Here is a 24,419-nt window from a genome sequence, read left to right as displayed (position 1 = left end):
GAAAAGAGAAGGGAACGGGGGGAAAGAAGTGTTGAAAATCGGGGTATGTGTATTGCACAACCCCAGCAAATGGAGGGAAAGGAAGAAGAAAGGGCTGAGCTGTCACGGGTAGCCCATCAAAATACAGAAGCTCTCCTGCTGTAGCCTGTTTACCAAGGCTGGCCGTGTGAAGGACGGACAAAGAGCATATTGCAGCCCTGGCAGCATGACCACATCACAGAGAGAAAAACTCACACACTCACACACACAAACACAAAAGATCTCCAGAGTATCTGCCAAACTGTGGCAAATGAACCTAGGAGCCGGTGCACTCAAATTCACTCAATGACAAACGCATGTAAGATGCATGTGTGCACACACCTTCATCCCCCCTTTAGAAGGCAGCTGGCGGTGCAGGAAAATCAGCTGCCAGTCCCTCTCAACTGTCTTCACAGTCAACCATAGACCTGTAAATAAACACCTTTACCACCAGAAGTCTGCTGCTGCTCCAGTCACGTGTGGGCCCAGCTTCAAAACCATATACACTGCACTGCACTTGGTGATTGGAGTCCCATCTCAACACCAGGGAAGAAGGAAACCAACAGATGCAAAAAGAGACAGCAAGTGTGAGAGAGGCAGAGAGACTTGCAGACGTGGCCTCCCCCAATTATAGACAAAACACTGCCACCACATTCACTTTACTCTTTGCCTAGCTCCTGACAAACCCTGTCGCGATTCTTTCAACTGGCACTCGTGTTTCTCCCTGACACTCTCTAGGCTCTAATTAGGCTTGTAAATAATTATTGCAATTAAAGCCTACAATTAGGAGGACTGAAGCACTGCCATTAGTTTCACAATAAATGTCATGAACATTCTGCATAGGCTCAGGGAGGAAACAGTGAAATGCTGTGCCATTATAGAGGCAGACAGACAGAGTGAAAGAAACAGAAAGGGGTGGGGGGGGTGGTATGAAGGCAGTTGACATACTCACAGCTCTTAATTATAGAGCTGATTATTCTGGCAGGATGGCCCCTGGACTGTTCCTTTGGCTCACATTCACAAAGTGACAAAGTCTGCATGCACATATGCATACATACACTACACACGACAATATACACACCGGTTCACGCACATACTGTATATAGACACATAAGACAGATAAGATTTAAGTAATTCTGAATTTCAGAAAAAAACAAAAAATAATAATAATACTAACGTGACTGAAACTGGAGACTAACCAGAGATGAATAACATGTTTCCACAACTTTAAACAATTTCAAATACAAGTTTACCACTCAGGTTGCTTTTAGCTTGTGTCTAAACTGGCCCCGCCATCTATTGAGTTTTTATTTTTAAATATTTGCAACAAAATCCTTCTGTAAATCACAGCTTCGAGTCCCTACTTAAACATGCATTTGTCTTGTGGAGAATTTTGGAGAAATTGTGCATGGTAGATAAAATGCACATACATACATAAATTTTTTAGAGGCGTTAAATCAGCAACTGTCATCTCGCTAATAGTAAAAGACTAGAGAGGCGTCAGAGTCACTAAAGATCAAGTATCCTTATTATCTCATATTATGTCAAGGGGCCAGCATACAGTAAGACACCAGCAGAAGAGCTGTGGAGGGAGAAAGCCGTGATGTTTAAGCTGGTATTGAGAGACGTGTCGACGTGCAAGATGATAACCTGAGACATAAATCTGCCATTTCTCTCATGTGGCTTCAGAAATTAATTCATTTGGAGGCCATTTTACCTGAAAGCAAACCACCACGTGTAATAACAGCTGTGTGGTTTCCTAATACAGTCCCATGGTCTGGTCGCTAACTCACAGCTTGTACACTGAGTTACTTTGTATTGACCTGGGTCTTGGTTTCGAGTCAGGGAGGGGAGAAATGAGGGATGAGGGGCAAATGGGAGGTAAGAAGGGGTCCGGGCTGGGACTCTAGTGTGCACAGGCTTCTATTAATTAACAGCTTGATGGGGGCTGACAGGACGTGTGCTGCTATCAAATAATGAGGTTAGGATTGGCCAATGGTTCCAGGGCACAAAACCTGATTAACACTAATCCTGGCTTAAGTCAATTAACAATGCCTGTTCAGGGACTCATGCAAATGAGGTGCCTTTGTTAGGTGGGCTAGCGCAGAGGGGGCAAACAGAGCTCAACATTCAGACATGTAAAACATCGCTAGAACACGGCTGGAAGGTGGAAGGACACATATCGGTCATCATGAGAACGAAATGGCTGAGTAGCAGCGGCCCAGCAGATGGATGATGTAAAAACATATAGTTCAGAGAAGGGGCATCTTTGACTGACCCGCTGAGTGACCCCTTCAGTTTGATGAACACTCTCAGTGAACCCTTGAACTTCACATAACCCCTGACCTCACAATGGTGAGAGACAGCACTGTGTAAACACTGATGCATATAAACCTTCTAACATTTCTGAATCAGTCAGGAAATGAGGCACATGTGTGGTTGGTGGGATTTCTGAGAAGGAAAAAAAAGTAGTCTGCGCCACACATCTTTCCATTCAACACATGTAGTGTCACATGATACACAGTCCTATGACTGAAAACCCCCTAATCGACCGACATTGAGATTATTGTTGAGAGAAATGGGACTAGAGACAGAGTGAGTATTTATGTGGTCAAAGCAAAAAATCGCTACATTGGTTTTAGAAGCTTGCCAAGAGGCCAGCACCTCAACATGAGCTATCCGGCTAACAGCGGCGCATTTTCAGTTGATTAATGAACACTTTTCCTATAAATAAAGAAAATGTTGAATGAAAATTTAATCAGGAAGGCAGTCAAGCAGAGTTCAAGACATGAGCGGCAGCAAGGAACAGAGACAAATATAAAGAACGAATATAAGAATGGCACACATTAAAATAAATATGCTTTAAACGTTCAAGATGCTATAAAATGCTGAAATACATGCAAAGCACACAACTTAAAGTCAATTACCACTAAGCTAGGACTACTTGTCAGACAAGTTTATTTACTTCAAACACATAATTGCACGTTTACACGCGCAGACACACACACACAAAGCTCCCGATTAAGGGAGCCTAACAAGCGGGACAGCGTTGAAAGCGGTTTCTTCAGAATGAAAAGCTAAATGGCATCATCAATAACATTGGATGTGGGTATTGACAGGGGAATTTATCCTAATTTGTCCCGGTGTCAATATCAAGTGAAGCCGTCAGAGAAGCAGCGAAGAATCTAAGCCCAAGGTTCCAAGCTGCACCCCAGGCCCCTCTTCCAACTGCAGAACACCTGGGTAAGGAGAAAGCCGTGCAATTGATTTGCTGGCCCTCGACCCTACAGCTCCCAGGCTGACCCCCCCCCCCTGCACAGCGCTTACATCCCAGATAAAACGTGATGGCCGATCTATCAAGGCCGGCACCTGCTCTCTGACAGACAGGAGGCTCTCGCGGAGATGTTTGTCTGTTGTCAAGGTTTATCAAAGAAAACTGAAAAACAGGCCGAGGTTCCCCACTTGTAATCAGCTCAGTTGAAAATCAGATGCGGATGCGTGGTCCACATGTTGGCACAAGTCTTTTCATGCATGTCGGAAAACATTTGCTCAGGTCACTTCTCTCATATAAACAGGGTGGCGGGCTTTATAGTTACCAGGCATATATGGCACCTCGGGTGTGCAATCTAAAGCGAACCTCATTTGACCTCAGTTGAAGGTCTACGTTGTACAATACGTCCTTTCAAATCCATATTCATGGGACTAAAAAGGCAACCACGGATACAGCTGGGGAATCAGGCAACATTCAGGAACGTATGAGAAGATAGAAGATATTCTTACACCCGGTGGGATGCATTTCACATTCAGAAGTAGCAGAGGAGAATATTTAGCATTCTGATGTTCAAACTTGAATTGTGTTAAAAATGGGACTGAAGAAAAAGACTTGAGAGGGAGAGAGACAGACTGGGGGACTTGACAGAGTCGCTAACTAAATTCAGTACATTCGACTGATTGCTCTTCCTCATGAAAGCTGCCTCCTGATTGTCCTTTGTGCTGTAATGGTGGGTAGTCAGGATATTGGGACTCTTTGTCTGAATGTCACAGATAGACAGACTGGTGAGAAACGCAGAGATTGGGGTCAATGGTCAAACTACTAGTTCAGTCCCTGGCAGCTGCGGGCTAACCAGACTGCCCCGGGGGCCAGCACAGGGTCAAGGGACGGCAGGAAAACACTTGTTGGGGTAGTTGCCAGAAACCCCTTTGTATCTGAGTCCTGACAGTAAACACACAAACAGTTTAAAGGACGATCTGAGAAGAGGACGAAACTGAACGTGGCATTTGACGAACTTCTTCTGTTCGCGTCAGATTATTGTTTCTCATCAGGAGATACAGAAGAATCCTCTACCAGGAAGGTTTTTAATAAAGGGTAGAAATAAGAGTTGAGCTTTTAGAAAATAACACAAAAGAGTATACACAAATACATATAATGATTAGGGTTTATTTCAACCTGGTGTATTTCTCATTAGCGTTGCTACTGCCGGTCTATGAGTCATGCTAACATTGATCTCCCCACCTCCGTGGTAGAGACTCTGTGAAACAAGGAGTTGTGTATAACGTGGGGTGGGGTGGGGGTGGGTGGAAAAAAAGCTTTCTGAGATATAATAGTTTATACATTAATCATTTTGAAGATTTTAGGTCCAAGGTCCTTCATTTTAATGAGCTGGTAGCATGTCAGCTAATCTAAGCCTGGACGAGGTGTGAATGAATCCTATTTCCTCCGCGTTGATAACCACCGAGCCCATTTCCTCGCAATCTAACTACACCAGCCAAACAAAGGTTCTGGAGGATACGGAGAAGAAAACTCTGCTGGAGGAGAGTGGGGGCGATTGGAGGGAGGGCAGGTTGAGAGGACACTCTCACACACAAAAAAAAAAAAAAAGAGAGAGAGAAAGAATTCATGCATGGATTTCAAATTTCACAGCTGAGCACCTGGAAGAAATTGCCAGGCCAGGTCTTTTCTTTTTGATAATCTGTGAGCTGTAATGTTGCTGTTCCATACATGAAGCTGGCTAAGGGAGGCAGGATGGCATACAAGGATTGGAAGCCGAGGGGGTTTAATGTTTGCTAAAGAGCCATGGGTGTACTGGAGAGTGACAGTGGCACATGGCTGAACGCCTCTATAGGGGGAGGACTGTGTGTCTGTCCATGAAAGACGAGTCTGTTTTACAAGCCAGCTCAGTATCCCTCAGTTGGTCATGCTAGCAGGAATTTCACACTTATCCGTATAAAGCGCTGGCAATTAGAGGGCCACTATTTCACTGAGAACACTATTAAGTCTGTTAAGGTCCATTATGTACTCTTGTGTGGCACAACTATAAAACATTACAAAAACCATTGAGCTCCATTACTAAGTCAACACCTGCCTGTTTTCTTGGGAATTAATTACGACATGATAAAACGTAATCGCCTTCATGTTATTTGTGCGTTTACATTTTCTTTCTTTACGTCGAGGTGTTTTCAAAAAACCCTTTCAGGCGGCGACTAAGGCCGCGCCACAGGTATCACTTCAGAACCCTTTCAGATGTTAAGTCTTGATTGTTCCCCATGAATAATACATTACGGCCTGGTCTCTGTGTACTGGCCGCTGACCAAAGCAGCTGAAATAATGCAGTTACTGCTTCTCGACTGTGCGCGTGTGATGAGTGCTCGCCCCGCTGCTGAGTGCCAACGGCCATAACAGAACAATTCACCGCGAAGGGGATGAAAAGCCCCTATAAGACCTCAAATGACACTGTAGAAGTTGTCACTGTTTATCCCAGCATGCTGCATTGTGTTGATAGACTAGCAACTAAAAGACTGAATGCTGCTTTGGTTGTTCTCTGGGTCAAAGAGTCAGGCATGCTTGAATCACTTTGGCTTGAACTCCCATAATGCCGTACAGTGCATGCAAACAAATGCAAATACAGACCTGGTCACTATGTTAAAACAGCTAAGGGGATATGGGGAAAAAGACAAAAGAGGAGAGGTGAGTAATGATTGAAAGGAAGACAGAGGAAGAGACAGACAGGCTGTAGCCGGTGGGGATGAGGCCAGACCAAACACTCATGCAAATTCAGTACATTGCATCTGCATGAGCTGGAAAAAAGCACCAGTGGATTAGCTGTGCTCCAGCTGCCATTCATCCATGAATACTCTTTCTACCTGTTTGATTAAAGCATCTGCTGGAATTGTTATCGCACCGGAGGATTACTGTAGACACGGTGTATCTGACTGTATGTAAAGTAGGGACCACTAGATAAATCCCCCTGCGCGTTACCACGTGAAACTTGCAGATGTTTCTGTATGTAGTACATACCCGGGTGGGCTTTGTTACATCAGCGGAAGATGTGGTATCCAGTTTGAAATCCAGAGCTTTTGATGTAATATTAACTGCAGCGAGGTGCTTCTGGAATTTAAGTTATTTCATGGGGCATTTTCTATGACGCAGGCCGAGGAAAAAGACAGAAATAGAGAAGTAGGAAGGAGACGAGGATGTGTCTAGAAGGCAGCGCAGCTCCTAAATCAGCTCTGACCTTTTCATCTTCATCACTCCGTTTGCCGGTGGCACTGCTACACAGCCAAGAACCAAAATCGCTGGATTATCGGTCTAAATATAGAAGCAGTCGCACACATTTGCTCAGGCAGCATGACTCAAACATGGGATCTGGCAGAGATCCACATGAAGGATCTGCACAATCACAGGATGCACGAGGACAGTCGGTGAGTCCTGTGAAAACCCAGAGATGATGCAAGCAGCAAGGACTTTTTCTCAACAGAGGCACCGTCGTGGATACACATAGATCCCTGAAGATAAATCTCGAGATGAAAACCTGCTGTTATGTATTTCAAGACTGTCAGTAATGATACAGCACCCTACAGGAAGGCACACGCGCGCGCACGCAAACACTCACGCTGCTCACGGAGAAGAGAAAGTCAGCGAGCCAGGTCTTTTCATCAGTTCCACTGCGCTGCTTCGCATTGGGCCAATCTCACCACATCATTAATATGGTGAACGCTATTGTCATTACATCTACAAAACAGAAGCACAGTTTAACACGGCAGCGCCATGGATCAAATATGAAACGGAAATCTATGAAATGCATTTGAAAGGAGAGTGAATGATGGTGCCTCGAGTGTGTGAAATAAGGAAGGGAGAGCAAGGCATAGAAGTACGCTCACTGAAATGTAACTTGGTGGAGGTTATGAATGTGTCAGGCTGAAGAAGATATATACATATGCAGTAGGTGCAATTTATATATATACGCGACTAAAAAAAGGCGAGATGGAAAGCCTTATGGGAGCCATATTAGAATACTGAATGGGGGACGGGTGCTTGAATGTGTCTGTAATTATAGTTTTGTTGTGCACGTGTGATTGCAAGACCAGCGCATTATGTCGGTGCCTATGCAAATGAATACTGGGGAAGCATGTGCATTGTGTGTTTGTGCGTCCCCGCGGGCGCCAGCCTGCATCTTTGTGTTTACAAAAGCCTGCACATCACACAATTCTCAGCCCCAACCACGGGCAGACAGGTGTGAGGACCGGCGAGAGTGAGAGGCCAGATTCGGGAGCATGGCCCTCGCTGAGCAAATATTGCTCTCCCTCCCAATATCTGTCTGCCTCCCTCTCTAATTCAACGTCTGTCTCTCTCCTGCATTCTCTGTTCTCTCTCTTTCCCACTGTGCCAAACACAGAGGACTTCTTTGTTATTCAGAGTAGGAAATGCAACTGGAGCCAAATCTGCCTTGGTTTTTCTGTTTGATATTATCCCTCCTTTGTTCTTGCCGTCTCCCATCGCCATGTGCTTGGCCTCAGACGGCATCGCTAACACACACGGGAACAAGCAGAGCTCAGACAAGATTTATCCCGTGATGTCCGGGATGTGTGACTTCAAGTATAGCTCGGGGTGACATTTAAGCTTATGACGAGATAAAGGTCAAATGGATGTTTTCACACACATGCTAGTGTGAAAGGGCTTATTCAAAAGCGGCTTCTGTGTATTATACAAGGACAACAGCGCTCATGGATTCCTTGAAAAATGGATTCAGATCCTTAACACATCCCTCTGAGCAGAAAGGCGTTAATTTAGACAAAACACACGCGCATACAGGTTTTGAAAGAGCGCAGATTGCGTAAAACCTTTTAAATCATTCATATGAAACAATTAAATGCTGATTTTATTTTCTTCTAAATGAATGGGCATTGGAACAAGAATGAGCAGCTACAGTGAGCTGTTAGATGAGGAGCTGCATGCGACAGGCTGCACACCTGCGACCTCTCAGTGAAGGAACCGACTCCTTTCTCTGCGGCCAGCTGTTTGTACGCCGTGTGTAGCATGAAATCAGATAACAGCTGGTTACAAAATAATGGAAAATGCCCAGTCATTGCGTGATTTCTTTTTTTAAAAGTCTTGTTTGTTTTCCTGCACACAGAATTCTGTGAGCAACATTTGTAACTACAAGTGTAGGGCTACAAAGTTACAGAGTGCACCTGAACTAGCCAGAATCACTCCACACACACACACACAGTCCAGTTACTCCGTCAGGTGTGACTATCGAGTGGCATCCTTGAACATGTAGGGCAACGTCCCCAAAGTAGTGTACGTGTCGGTACGCGTGCGTGCGCGTCTGTCTGCTTCGATCCTCCCCACACCCCGGAGAGAAAGACAGAAGAGTCTACAAGCCGAATGCTAATAGTATTCACCAGCGTCCCTTCTCATTCAGATGACTAACAGTTATGAGCGCAACATCAAAAGCTCGTTTCATCTGAGGAATAAGTGGAAATAAAGGATTTGGTAAATATAGGAAAGATACTTTGGATTCAGTACGAACTCTTTCTGACGTGTGGAATCTGTGTCTGTGCTAGAGAGACATAAGTTGAATGTCAAATACATATACCCACATATTGGGTTTGTGCAGGAAAAGTAACTTATTCCTACTGTAGATAGGTAGAAACACACAGGAAAAACACAATAAAATACTCTTGTGCGTGTACTGTATAAATTCTAATAGGAGAGATTTGACATTTGAAATAAAAATAATTTGGCCTTCACTGCTGTAAGCCTTACCACCGATCTCAGGAGTATTAGTGGTCTAAATACAGCGCTATTACTGTTTTTATTATATTGTTTTCTTTTCACAGCAAGTGAAGTGTCTGGCAAAAACTGAGCAATCAATTTTTCAATCCCCCTTTTTGTTTTATACGTTAGCGTGGAATCAGACAAACCCTACACACAGCACGGGGACGTGTCAGTCACGTGCCGAAGAAAACAACGTGGCGCGCAGTAAAATGTGCGCCGCCTCTATTTTCCACGCTCTCCCCGCAATGGACTCCATTGTCTAAATTACTCCTTCACACCACATCCGCCCACCATGTATCCTGACTCGTAAGCTCCGGCTAGCCGGTTGTTGAGTGTGTTAAAAGAAGAGATAAGGAGCGAGCATGGCAATCTATCACCTCGCACTGACAGCCTCGCACGTTGTCTGTCTCCAGGGCTGCTGCGCTGCCACGCTCCCCTGCAGCTGCTCCTCTTCCCCCGTCTCCTGTCACTTCTCCTCCTCTTGTCATCTCTTTTTTTTTTTTTTTTTTTTTTCCTATTCGACCATGTTTTCCTCTCCTTCCACCTCCTTGTCTCGGCTCTGTCCTTGCGTCCCCTTCTACCCTCGTCCGCCCTTCACCTCTTCTACCTGCTTAGTATGTCAGCTGCATTGATGGCTATCGGCTCCTTCCCACCCGCCCCGCAGTGCTGTGTCACTTCATTAGGGGTGTGAAAGGATGACCTTGCACTCTGTCTCTCTCTCTTTTTTTTTTTTTTTTTAAACTTACTCTAAGTCATGCACTCCTCCAGCTGTCCCTCTTTCCCTCATCACTCTTTCTCTCATCCTCTCTCCTCAACCAACCAGCCGGCAAGTGCCCTTCATCTCTCTTTCTATTTTTCTCTCTCGTTCTGCCTTATCTTCTCCTTGTCTCTCTATTTCTTGCTTTGTCCCTGCCCTCATTGTTCTCCTTCATTATCAAACGCTGTCACAGTGCTCCCCGCTGTGCCTCCCAGGTTATTTATAGCTAACAGTAGGTGGTGGATTTGGTAATGTTGAGAGGTGAGCCATCTTGGGCCCTACTGGAGCATTCACACACTTTTCCTGACATTTTAACATATGCACACACACCAAGACGCATTAAAAGCCACCCACTCTCCTGCACGGGCACTCGTATTATTAGAAACCATAGGTTTTCGACGGTCCGTCTTTCCAACACCTACCTGTCTCTCAGACATGACGTAGAGGTAGCTGCGGTCGTGAGAGAAGGCCATGTCTCTGAGGATGGGGCTGCCGTCCTTGATCACAGATATTGTTTCGTACTGGACACCGCCGTGAGGAGGTCCATCAACGCGAATCTGAGAAAAACAGAACACAAAACAGGTCAGGGGCTGCTATTTATATCAGAACGACAGCGGAAATGGGAAAACAGGCAAAGAGTGATTGACAGGAATGACAGGCGTGGGTCACACTGCATTTGAAAAACAAGGTTATTATTTAGCTACATGGAAATACTGTTAGATGGAGATTATACACGAGGACTGGTTGGATAGTAAAATACTTAAGAATTAAAAGAAAAGAAAGAAAGAAAAGTGATTAATTGAATTTTCAAGTGTTTTTAAATTTGCCAAGAATCTATGGCAATCAGTAATTTCGTGGTATGAGGTAAATCTCCTAGGCTTCTCACAGGATGGGGTTACAAAAACTGTGAAGAATTATATGCTGATATTATTAGACCTTTGTGAAACCTTAGCTCTGTTTTCCTTTCCTCTCTCTCTTGATGAATGATGTATTCCCTCAGTAAGGCTTTGAACTTGAAGCCAAGACCACCTAACTGCAAAAACAGGGGAACAGAATTCAAATGAGCTCGACGAGCCACCTAACCCCCCCACCGCCCCGACCTAAATGGGCCTGTGAGATCCCCGTTTTTTTCTCTGTCTTCACCCGATCCTGTTGGCCAAATATATCAACAAGACGGCAAATCTAGAGGGGCAGTATGATTCTTTTTTGGGATGTCTCTGTGATGTCACATGCCACTAGGCCCTCCTCCAACCATGAAAGCTGACGGCTCTATCATCCGTCCACCCCCGCCTGCCTCCCTCCACCCAAACATGCATCTATCTATTCAGATTGTGACAGCACCAAAGAGCAGCCGTAAAACATCACAGAAGGGAAAGTCAAGGTCATATGTCTGTCAAAAAGGGGATCTGCTGGGAAAGAGGGAGGGTAAATGAGCAAATGTGCGCACACAAAAGTCGTCGTGCATGTATGTACGAGTATGTGAATGTGTGTCAAACTGTCAGACGGTCAAATAGGAGAAATGTGATCCCCCCCCCGTGCTTTCTCTTCAAAGCTTGAGGGTGAGTTGGGTACTCAACAGCAGGCACCACAGTCAAGGAGCAGAGCTCAAAGTGGTTGAGCTTTCACGGCTGACCTACATCTGACCTTGGCAGACTAATCCAAACACCGAAAACAGCGCATATGTGGAAACCATATGTAGGAGGAGAAAAAGCAGGATGTGGGGGCCGTGCCAGTCTTCATCTGGTTACTGACACTGCAGTGTGTGGAGGGAGACCTCAGCAAATATGCTCATCCATAAAGTGAGTCGGCGCGCGGCCAGACCGGCGCTGTTCTCTTCACCGCCGTTTCAGTGTGGGCGCCGGGCACGGGCACGTTTCGTGTGTGTGCGCCCGTAGGAGCAGTCTGTCATGCTGTGATATGTGTCCTAGCAGGCTGCCACTAGGGATCACAAGATAACCCGACCTTCCCGCTGCACGCCTGCAGTTCATCTGAATCAGATCGCTATCGCACAGTCTCTCGCCGCCGTCCAGGGGCCGCTAAATTCACATTTGGCCAGAAACACACTCGCACACGTGCAGTTGTCTTTGAGTGTGTCATGAACAAAACCTCTTCTCTCTATAACATTTTGTTATAAAAAACGCTAACATACCAGGACTTGCAATTAGCAGACACTCAACTAAATAATAAATGTCCTTCCCCTTACCCTGTCACCATTATTGTCTCCTTTGCCCATTTTTTGCTTTTTGGGTATACAAATTTCCCCCCCATCAGCTAAGGCTTATGTCTCCCACACCAAAATAAACTGGAACCAACACTCAAACACTCTCACCATCCCACTGTGTACGCATAAACACACCCACATCCAGACTGTATTCACATTAAAGAGCAGCTTTTCTATAGAGGCTGTAAATCTTCTAAAAAGTGTTACATTCACACATATGTAGACACAAACACACACCCACGACATTGTAAGAACGTGAAGAAATGTGTGCATGTGTGCGAAGTGGGTTAGTTAGACGTGACTTTGCAGGGCAGGCTCACCTCTGGGTGGGCGAATGAGGAAGAAAAAAAAAAGGGCAAAGAAAATCCTGGGCAAGTAAACGAAGAAACCCAGTGCTTAGTGGACCAAAAATAATTCTGTCAAAAACACCATCTCTTTACCGCACTCCCACGCTACCAGTCTACAGTATTTACCACCTGAGTAAGCAACTCTCGGGCCCAAAACACCCATTTCCTCTGCGTCACTTTACTCCAGCATTTAGCCTGCTCTCTCAGGTACTTAAAAGTATCCCATCCTTGCCGCGTTCTGACCCCGCATTATTTATCAGTCTGGGTGAAAAGGCTGCAAACAGGTTGGATTCATACCCTCAAGCCCCTGTGAAAATATTACTGCCCCTCTATTTTAGGAGAGTCCATCGACTAAAACAAGCCCTTGTGCCCCAGAGAGGTGTCCTTTGGTTTGGCCTGGTCTTACACAGTCCCCCATTTCAACACCGCAGCCATTATCCAGTCTCTCTCTGTCATTAGTGTCGGAGAGCTGCAACTGAGTAAAGTGTGTGTGTGTGGGGGGAGGGGGGGGGGGGGGGGGGGGGGGTGAAGACGGATGAGAGTGCTGAAAAACATTCTACATGTACCCGTGGGGCACCATGGGCTGTGGTTAAAGATTTTTATTTTTTTTTTAAAATAAGAACTGCAGTCTTGAATGACAATAAAATACAATCATCAACCGGTCTGAAAGGATCCCATTCCTCACGGTATTCATGAGGCATTTAATATCCTTAATATACACACATAAATACACAAAATGACGATGAAAGACGCCTGGATAACAGAAATAACTGTCCTCGGGGATCACAGTGTAGGTGGACTTCTCGGCAAATCCTGGACCGCACACAGGGTTTCCGCATTTAGCTTTCAAAATCCCAAACCACTTTCATCGGCTTCAGATGGTTTTGGACTGCATTCTCTTGACTACAGTAGAAATCAACATTTCAAATACGAGTGGGTGACACAATTTTTCCAATTATCAAACTAACAAGCCCCAACTATCGCCTCATTTGTTGCACATAACAAACAGTTCCAGGTTTAATGAAGAAAATTGGCAATTGGTGTTTAAGTTCAATTGTTGTGTATTAATTTAATATTAAGTTTTCTTTGAATAAATGCTAGTGTTATTGGTCAAGCCACCAAATCAAACACTGGTATTTATGCTCATGCTTACATTGTATGCTTACATTACAAGCAATGACATGACTGAACCTAGTAGGAGGGAATTGATGTTTAGTCTCCTTTCTTCTAATGTTTAAAGTACAATGACAGTTTACCATTACCAAAGACACAAAATAAACTGCTTAAATTGATGCAGAGGATTGGATGACCTGGGAGGTTATGTTTATTTTAGCTGAGTTGTTTTTTGGATATCCACATGCACCACATTTGCACAGTGTAATCAAACTTTTAGTCAGCCCATTCTCACCAGAAAAACAACAGTAGATGTTGAAATGTTAACGCAACCGAAGCAAGTCGTCGTTATTCTTTTAACCCAAACCGGAATCTTTATCTAAACCTCACCAGATAGTTTAGTTTCCTAAACCTAACCACAGGGTAAAAGAAATAATCCAAAAACGGAATAATAAAAATCAACTACATGATGTAAAAATGTAATGGTTTAACACGGGACATGCCTTGACTTGCACCACCACCCACAACCACCTACCGCCCACCCCTTCCTCCTCCACCTCTAAAAGCTGACTCGTTATCTATTTTTCCTCAAAACCCTGTAAATTTGTAAATGGGTAAACATGCAGTTTCTGCTCATATGTGTAATTTTGGGAGCTGCTTTTAGTCCGACGACGTGTCGGTGTCTGCCCCCTCTGCTTCAGTAATGCCCCCCCCCTCATTACAGCACAGATAAAAGGTTTTACTGCGCACTATGATGCGTTAAATGACACAGAAAAGTACTGTGTTGTCACCAAAAAGTGATGTCTTTATTCGTTAAACCGAGTACTTCTGTAGCCAGCCAAATAGCAAATGAAGGATTCAGCTTTCAATCAGATTGTGGCATTATAATTTTATAGTCAAAGTGACGCTAGGCTGACGGTTATTATGTACATGTACATTTTAGAGCATTACCCAAGGGTTGTATATTTTGAATATTGAATACTGAATATTTATCACAGGAGGCACAAGCTGTAATATACTGCAAAAGGATTACAATAGCAACATTTGTTTTTATGGACAAACTTTACATCACAGTTTGGGGGCATTGGCCATCAGCCTAGCCACGGTATAGGCATCAGAGGCCTCCTCTTGAGGCTACAAGGGCCTGTGCCAGCGGGGGGCTTTTGATCAGATCATGTAAGCATCCTGGAAAAACGTTTGAAGATTGACCAAACTCCAATTCAAATTGCCCTTCTCTCCCTCTCTCTCCCTCTCTCTCTCTTCTTATCCCTCTTTCTCTCCGTTGGTCTCAATGGTTTTGAAAACTGTGCCAGAAACCGGATCCCCGACCGCGAGAGTCTGTGTGAAGCGATTTGCTTGAATGAAAAATGCTGAATAAATCCTGGGCAAAAGTGCATCAAATGTACGTTTGTAGTACACTGTGGATAACGGGAAGGAAAGGGCAAAACTGCAGTTCCCTCTACAGACGATGCTACGCCACACACGCGCAATGAAGAAATGCTTTCTGTTTCCCGTATAAAAAATAACTAAAATGGCAGTGCCCAAATTTAGTTCACCTTTTTTTTTTTCTTTTAAAAACCAAAATGTAACAAAACACACTGAGGGACAATTTGACGGTTTACTGGTTTGATCTGTTTTACAGCTTGTCCCCAAGTGTTTGTTCAGGATTAGCTGCTTTATAAAGAATGTTTCTCCTTTAATAGTCCAGCTGTTAACTATTACCTGAGAGCTGTTTTCTTTTCAGATTTGTATAGAAATCCTATTTCGAGGCCTTGAGGGAGGTTCGTGCTCTGAAATAGGATACGCATGTGTACAGGTGGCTGCCAAGACCAATACAGCTCCATCTGAGGGTATTCGTTATTTTGCCACCATACAGTATTTCAGCTGGCAGAGCAGATCCCAACCCACGCATGGGAACCTTTACCAAACCACAGTGTAAAGCACACTGCACACTAACACCTTGTATCCGGGACAGGATTAAGTCAAATGGTAGGTCTTCCACCTACACCTAGTACCACAGAAGTATTAAAAGTAGATTTTTGGGAGATTACGATTTTATGGCTGCAACGTGCGTGCACAAAGAGAGAGAAAGAGAACGGAGAGCGAAAGTTGTAGTCCCTAAGTAACCTATCTGGCAGCTATCGCCTGCATCTGCACTAATCCAGTTCAGCAGTCTTGAGAGTTGAAGTGATAGGCATTGCCTTTATCTGCCTGATCCCACACACTGGATTAGATTCTGCAAAAGCACACCACCAGCAAACACATTCACAGTCTGTCTCAATGCACTGACCCGTCTGAGAGACACCGCGGCAGAGACACCGCTTAGGAAAAGGGAATGCAGCCAGTCATGCGGATTGAGAAAAAAAAAAAAAAAAAAAAAGACACAGGTCAGAAGAATCCAGAAATGACCACGATAAACCTCACGCAATCAAATTCAATTCATCTGATGGAACCATTCTCAGTGTCAGTAAATGGCCTTGAATTTGATGTTGAGATTGCTGGACACCTTGGATCAGATGACAGGTGACAGACTGCCGACACCATTTTAAGAGCCAGTGAAGCTTGTCAGGAGGCATCCATGACTTGAGAGGCTATCTGAAAGGCTTTTGTGACAAGCGGGCGCTCTCACCACGTCAGGTTTTGCATTGCAACTAGAACTTCTAGAAAGAAAAGGAATTTTTTTTTTCAAATGTTCTCCAGCATTTAAGGGCAAAGACAGGAAAATGGCCATAGTGGTTTAGTGGTAACCCCTTCATTTATCTAAACACTAGGAAAATATACAAACTCTATACACTGAAGCTCCATCTTTATTTAAATCTTAGGTCTCATTGCTGCGAGCCACTGTGTGCATGTAGTGCGTATGTATGCAACGGCCTTCGTATTCATGTTGCGAGTGAGTGCGAGTATGGCGTGCCACATACAAGCGCGAAAGATGGGTGGCACTGGGGTGTGAGGTGTGCTGACAGACCCACTGTCCATCCCCCTGGATACAGTCACATAATGGATCAAGTCAGCCGCCTTAGGCGTGAGCTGGGGGTGCATCAGTGTGAGCTGACTGGTAGTATGAGTCACGCTGGAGGAAAATTTATCACCCACACACCAGAAGTCAAGTACCAGCCAGACATAAATTCGTCCACATTTTCTCAGTTTAACAAGAAAACAGAAGCGCATGCAGAGCTGCTGTCACAATCATGGAATGATGATGACAATGACTTAATTGATTTCATCAAAACCTTTGCAGCATCTCTTTGAATGCTTCATTTACATGTGAATGGTTGCATTTCTCTGGCTTTATACTGTACATCACCGCATTAGAAGCTGACCGCCCTTCAGACAAACAGATTGCGGCCATTAAACCGTAGCAGTGATATCACTGAAAGAGTGCAAGTAAAACCGCAGATAGTGGAAAATAGGTTGGAAGCATGATATTTCTGTTGCTTTTATGGAGATGTTTTAACACAGATCAGGATCAACTGGGACATGCCTGGGCACATGCACATGAACGTATGTCTATATTGCTATACTGCTATACTAATATACAACTATATATAGATGCATATAGGAGAACACAACTCTAATGATAACAAATGAGCAGTCTCTCTCTCTCACACACACACACACAACACCAGCTCTAATCAACTGGTTGTCTTAGACAGCTTTCAGAACAATGTGTACCAAAGAGGCTCACTATATCTTTTTTCATGTCCGTCCTGGAAACCTGGCTTGAAATGCAGCAGACTGCTATTGTATTTCTTTACTTCAGGTGGAATGGGTACAGGCTATTCAGCCGCCTGCGTGTGTGCATGTGTGTGTGTGTCTCTCTCTTTCCCCTCTTTCTCTCGCTTTCTCTCTCTCCGAGCACCGGGAGAAAACACAGAGCCTCTCTCCGCCTCGATAACGCATCTAATCCATCACCGGTGTCAGGCTGAAGAATTCTGGTGTCAGTAGCAAGCAGCAAGTAGAATTGTGCTGTGTATATGTGTGTGAGATGTCTCCCACCAGCCCAGCACGCTGGCCCTTTTGTTCCTGTTCCTGTTGTACAATACAAGCTCCCATAAGGCTTATGTTAGCCGGCTTGCCCATATGCGCTATGTGTCACTTCCCATTGGGCAGCTGTAGGCTGGAGAGGCCACGCTGAGGTGATTGAGGACAAACATGAGGGAGGGCAGGAAGAGGATGGTGAAAGGAGAAGGAAAGAAATGGACACATATGGAGTTTGGAGGAAAGTCTTGGGGAAACAGATTAACACAGGGATGGAATGGCAGGAGAGGAGTACATGAGAGTAAGAGATGCAGGCATAGAGGGAGAGACGCCACTCTTACTGTAACTGTACTTCTCTCCCTAACCTGCTCATACAATGTCATTATATCTGCTAAAATGATCCGAGACCTTAGTCAATACAAGGAGCAATTACTCCATATTTTTGGCTCGGCACCATCAAGCCTATTGATTCACCTCTCTGCTCCATGAACGAAACAGTTAACCCTCTCCCTCTCCTCCACAACATCTCTTCTCACTTCCTTGAAATGTATAAATGCACGAGACTGCATCCGACAAATTGGACATGATAACCATTGAAGTGTCCAATTTTTTACAATCATTGATTTTTAGTGAATATCTAAAGCAAACATTCCATTAAATTGATTTCCAGCGAGTCTTAACAACCAATCTTTCAAAAGCCGCCTCTGTAATGGCTATTTCCAGCACTCGTTCAATTCCACTTTAGCTCAGTAATATTGCCATCTCACTCGGTCACATAACTTACAACCCTAAACATGATTATATCAGCACTTTCCCCTGCTTGCCCCCCGACTCCAAATAGAAACCAGAGACTGGGGCATGCATTAGAGGGTCTGTGGCGTGATGAGATCAGGCCTCAGCTCTAATCAGCCCAAACACACATATTAAGCACAGCAGCACAATGCGGGGCCTATATTTAGCTCCACATAAAAACACTGAAGAGAGACCAGCATGCCGCTGATGGACGCAGGCCAGGAAGGTTCAGAGAGAGCAAAAACAGAGGGATGTGGTGGGAGGGAGTTTCTGCTTAGCCCTCGAAAATGGAGTACGGAGAAGCCACATTTTCTAGTCGGATGACGCTCAAACATTGAGAGAAAAATGGTTTGTGTACCCAACTAAATAGCTGACGCCACAATAAGTTTTCCTTTATTAGCTGACTCGACTGGAGAAAGGAGGATTAAACAAATTCAGAACGGAAAAGTAAGAATGAAAACTGGCTAAGTGTAAAGGGAGGAGCAGAAAAAGACGAAGTGCTGATAGAGATATACAGTAGCTGCATTCACACTTCAGCCGTGGTGATGACAGCTACTTAGCCCCATAGCTTAAGCTTAATATATAGACAGCATGCTCCTAGTTAGACCCAGATAAAATCAATGTTTACACACGTAAGCTTACACAGATCTATGATAGCTCAGATACATTTAACCAGTTCCCTGTTATGGGAGAAAATATCAAATACAAAAGCCTGACTTCTCGTAAAGGAACCTTCTCTCCAGGGGAAATTAGCTTTCAAAGCTGGGTCTCTGACTGCTGCGATGTACGTGTCAAAGGAAGAAAGAGGAGCTACTGTATACTCATTTCATGTGAGCAAATAAGCAAAGGGACAAAACAACCACACAAGTAATACATGCAGCGCGCACAGCCACTGATGGTTCAGACAAAAGTTATTACGGGAATGTCAAACAGCCTGAACCAGAAGAAAAATATCGCACCTTCTGTTTTCTCCCTCGCTGTACTTCAAAGTAGATCACAAAGATACGCGATATCAAAACGCAGCTCGGAAAAGGTTCAGGTGAGGGGCAAATTAGCTGAAATCGTTCCAATTTCTCCCACCGGATTTGTGAGGTTTAAATGTGGGACAAGACTGGCAGGTAGAAGTTAGATACTAGGAAATTATAGCCAGCGGGATCCGCGCAGCAAATGAGAAAATAAAAGCACTTCAATCAAGCCTACCTTTTACACACGTAATGTGTGTGAGCTTGAATAATCTCCCTTTACACTTCATGCCACCGTTGATATCACTGAGATATAAGTGAGAATGCTTTTGATGAATGCATTATTTTGCGTTGAGGCTTTGACACTCAATGAAGTCTTCATCAAAGCCACATTAATGTGGGCCCTCTTTGACATGAGCTGGACCTATTATGGACAGGCATGTTGCATGTAATGAGATGTGTGTGAAGGGGCCTTGGGAGATGTGAAGACCGTGAAAAAGGGGAGAAAGAGGGAGGTAGCAGACAGAGACATAAATAACATAGACAGAGGGATATGGAGAAGACTAGGGAAAGATTAGACCAAGAAATAGGATAATGTTGAAGTAGTAATGTGCAAGATCCATATTTTGTTTATTTTTGGCAACATCATTTGGTCAATAAGTCATTGCTGAGGAATTTTCGCACTGCGCTTGCATGCCTGCATGGATTTCCTGTTAAATTCAGTGACTACAAAAGCTGATGTTTTTCTGTAGGTTACTGATTTCGTATAACCCCCATAATGTACACACTACAACATTCATCGATCTGCCACAACATTAAAACCACTGACAGGAGAAGTAAATAACATTGACCATCACGTGACAACACAATGTTCTGCTGGGAAACCTTTGGACCTGGCATTCACGTGGATGTTACTTAGACATGTACCACCCACCTAGACCAGACCAGACCAGGCACCCCCACCCCATAGCGATGACACTCCTTGATGGCAGCAGCCATCCCCAGCAGGATGCAGCCCGCTTTAGGAATAAACAACTCAAAAAGACATGAAAAACAGCACAACTAACATTCTGTTGCCAGACACCACAGGACACCCTCAGAAGGCCCATGTCCATTCTCTGATGAGTTACAACAGTTTTGGAGGCACAAGGGAGACCTACACAATATTAGGAAGGTGGTTTTAATGTTATGCCTTTCTGGTGTTTGTACAACAGGATTTTTCTCAGAAAACACCTACGTGCCCAAGGCACATATGGGCAATGACTGAGTTAATCAGAAAACAAAATAGACAATTATAATGCTATATTAGTTTAAATTAATGAGACAGGATACTAGGCTGAAAAGCTAGTATTGACAACTGGGTGGGTAATATGAGAAGGCTTATCGCTCCTTTCTATCACACCCTAGCACCCTAAAACAAACCCATACCACATGTATCTCCATAGAGACTGATGTCACAACCTTTAACCTCAAACCTCCCAAGTTCCCAGCAGCTCTTGGATAATTAGAGGTACTCCTGAAAGTGGAGAGGGAGGAGACAGGGATAGCTGGACACCACATTGCGAACCTTTAGCCTTTGCTGGCCAACAGAAACAAAGTAAGTGGGGGAAGGGATAAGAAAGTGGGATGAACTATGAGGGACAGGGGTTATCCAATCAGTCCTTTGTACGGACACAGTGATGCTACTGATGAGCTGAAGGGGGGTCTGGATTGTCTGACCCCATTCAAAATGCTCAAAAGAAAAGCAGGCCAAAACCTGTGTGCCGGACAAGGGTTGCCATGGTAACCCCTCTCCCTTTGGGCACGAGATCAGCAGGGAGTCAACTGAAAGCGTGTGGATATGTGCGTGTATGTGTACAGATATGCCCGGAGCTACAAAACAACTGTTATGTCATCACTATTGTTTCGGCCATCTTTGGCTCGGGCTGAGCTGATGAAGAGAGCGTGTTGAATGTTTTTAGTCTCCCGTCCTATGAGGGGCTTTTGGTTATTTCGGAGTTGGTGTTCCCCAGTGAGAACACGCCGTAACATCAGCTTGCCAGGAAACAACGGCATTCCAGCGCAAACACCCTGTGAGGCTGAAAACAGGATACGGCAAAACAGCAACAGGCCGGAGTCTTCCTGTAGACCAGGGGATCAGAGATACTCATCATCTTTGTAGGTTTATAGCTTATTGGTTTAGAAACAACATCTGCATTGTGACTTTGGTATCAGTAGACACACACTAGTTTTCACTGAAATATGCAGTGTCATAATATTCTGTGCATTCCTTCCTCCGTCTGTAAAATAAGGGTGACATCGGAAATGTTCAGGTGATGAAACAGTCTCTTAAATAATGCAACCTGTGCAACACAATATTTTACATTCAATAATCAGACAAATAATACACATTTTATTACCACATTACTCCTATACTGCGCACATTTATGACAATGCGTGCACATATTTGTATGCGTGTCTGCGTGGCTTAATTATCCAACCAATGAGATCAATGCACTTAGCATTCAAGAGTAATGCACATCACTAATTGAATTAAAAAATAGCTTTGCTTAACATAAATAACACAACTGAGCCTGGAGTCTAGACGACATTTATACTTCCACTCTGTAAAGTACGTTCAAACAAGCATGTGTAATGCTGTCCGCACATAAAACAAGCTAATGACTTTCAGGCATATTTCTTGTGTGCGAGAGCAGCAAACGGACCCTTGATTCATTAGTCTGCTAATTAGAGAACACTGGAAGAATGACTTATGGGCTTGAGCGTTCTCACTGCAAGCCACCCAGACGCATGATCAGACAGGCACATGGTTAAAAAGACTCCGCTGACTCCGACGCACACAGTGCGGCCGCGCGTCTCTGTTTGCACATTACGCATGCAAAACAGCAACAGGCCGGAGTCTTCCTGTAGACCAGGGGATCAGAGATACTCATCAGCAGAGACATGTGTCGGTGACAGAGTATCTTCCCCAAACACTCATACAGGAAAACCCCCCACACACGCACTCCCCCATCGCCTCTTACACCCTCATAACTCATACACAAGCTCTGAAGTGGCAGGAGAGGAAAACGCTGCGTATGCAGAATAGAAGAGCGGCGTACACTCAGGTCAAAGTATAAAAAAAAAAAAAAAAAAGAGACAGAGAAGGTACAGTGAGGAATCTGTGTGTGTGCGTTTTTGTGTGTGACGCCAGCACATTTTGTAGTCTATGAATCTTCTCTAAAGCTCTTTAAAAATGCCCACCAATCTTGCGTCGGGATTTAATGCCCGCTTCTCTCCAGAAGGAATAGGACAGCCAGTTAAAGTATGCTAATTCAATGGCACTAAATACACTGCTTTAAATGTCAACCTTCCATTATTACACACGGTCTGTCTGCCGTAAGACCAGCGCAGAATCATAAACACACACACACCCATACACACGCTTTCACAAATCAGGCATCTGCAAGGACACAAGGAATATATGGACTTATAGATCACAACCACTTTATACAATCAATAACTGAATGAACAACGGGCATTTTGACGAAGGAGAGTTATTAAAGCAGCCTTTATCCATTTCAAGGAAGGATGAGTGAGGAGTAAGAAAACACAGCACAGAAGGGAAGATGAAACACGAGACAAAGACGCATCGAGACAAAACATAAGAATGAGAGTAAAAGACAGAGAAATACAAGTCAGAGGAAAAGTCAAGCTACAGCAAGCAGAGAGTAAGCAGCTTGCAAGCAGCCAACGAATAGGCTGACACTCCTCCACATTGAAGGGTGACAGCACCATTAATTCTATTAACCCTATTAGTATGCCATCCTCATCTCCTCGCTGGGTCAATACACACCTCCATCACGCCGCAAAGCTTCTGTTCTATATGCACAGAGAGTGGGGACGGATAATGGAGGGTTCAGGGATGGATGGATAAATAGGAGCTCAGACAGTGGCACTTCCCCTTGCTCAGGGTGTGGACTGTGATAACCAGCCAGGCCTGTCAGACCATCACCACTGTCTACGGCACGCTGGCAGATATACAGTGACATGTGGCAGCCAGGTAGGAAGTGAGGAAGAGGAGAGGCGGCTACAAGCTCTGCAATTTGTCTGTAGGTCACGCGCTTTATTAGTTAAGTGAAAATGTTTATTCAGTGAACCCAGAGGTCACAGAATGACTTATTCGCACAGAGTGTAGTTGTTCTACGCTGTATGGAGGGATCATTACAGCAACCCATTACTCTGGAAACTGTATGAAATACTGTGTATGAAAAAAATAAATCCTTGAAACTGAAAGACATTCTTGGGATATGTACACCAGAAATCCAATATGCCATTTCCGTATAATTGCAAAAACAGTTTCCTCTGTTCACAGAAAACACAGGTAGTGACAACTCCAATTAATGATCCTAATTTTAAAAGCAGAACAACAAATGGCATTGCTTGACTGCTGGTTTGAGCTATATTGACGTAAAGTTCTGTTGTGATAATTGTGCTTAAGAAATGCTGGTGTTAATAAATTACTTTAAAAGAAAACAAAAAGGTGAAAAGACAGCAGACTAGCCTTAAGGCTGCTTCTGTGAGGCAAACCACAGACGCAGGGCTTGGGAAATAAGTTGAAGAGAATGGGACAGCCTTAACACAACACTCTCCTCCCATCTTGTTCCCCTCTCCTCCCCATCCGCCTCCAGCTCAGGGTGGGTGAGGGAAGTTGCCAACAGACACTAGCGTACCAAATATGTAGGACAGCGCCATTAGGGCATTAGTGCCGGTCAGCAGCCAGCCACTTTGTGTGTGTGTGTTAGGAAGAAATTGGGAATGTGCAATAAGACCCTTAAGGAGGAGACACACTATGATGCTGTGGCTGATCGGTGCATATTTGGAGGATTTCAAAATTAGGCAGGAAGCAGCAAGGTGCCTCCAACTTATCAGTTACTGTACCTTGGGGTATATTAAAGTGTCTATATGTGAAAAGTTTAAATGTGGGGAGTGAGTCGACCACGTGTGCATAAATGGTCTGTCTTCATCCAGCAAGCGATGTAACTAGGAGGAATTAAACCAACACCCCCCTAACACACACACCCTATAGTCCTTCCTGCTCAAACAGCACTGCTACCACACTCACATACTGTAGATACAGCATATAGCCTTGAGCTAGAATGAGAGTGAAAGTATAAAGGGTTGTGACAGT

General features: G+C 44.4%; 1 protein-coding gene across 1 annotated transcript in view; it reads right to left on the bottom strand.

Annotated features, from left to right (window-relative positions):
• The window catches only part of plxna2 (plexin A2), a 134,479-nt gene that overhangs the window by 80,257 nt on the left and 29,803 nt on the right, over window positions 1–24,419 (bottom strand). The window contains exon 3 of the mRNA XM_084553578.1: window positions 10,256–10,390. Within this exon, the coding sequence (XP_084409704.1) occupies window positions 10,256–10,390 (135 nt within the window). The remainder of the gene's footprint in view (window positions 1–10,255; window positions 10,391–24,419) is intronic.

The sequence above is a fragment of the Chelon labrosus genome, assembly GCF_963514085.1.
Source record: "Chelon labrosus genome assembly, chromosome: 10".
Classification (NCBI taxonomy): Eukaryota; Metazoa; Chordata; class Actinopteri; order Mugiliformes; family Mugilidae; genus Chelon; species Chelon labrosus.
Note: the sequence above shows the minus strand (reverse complement) of the source record. Positions and strands in the feature narration are given on the sequence as shown.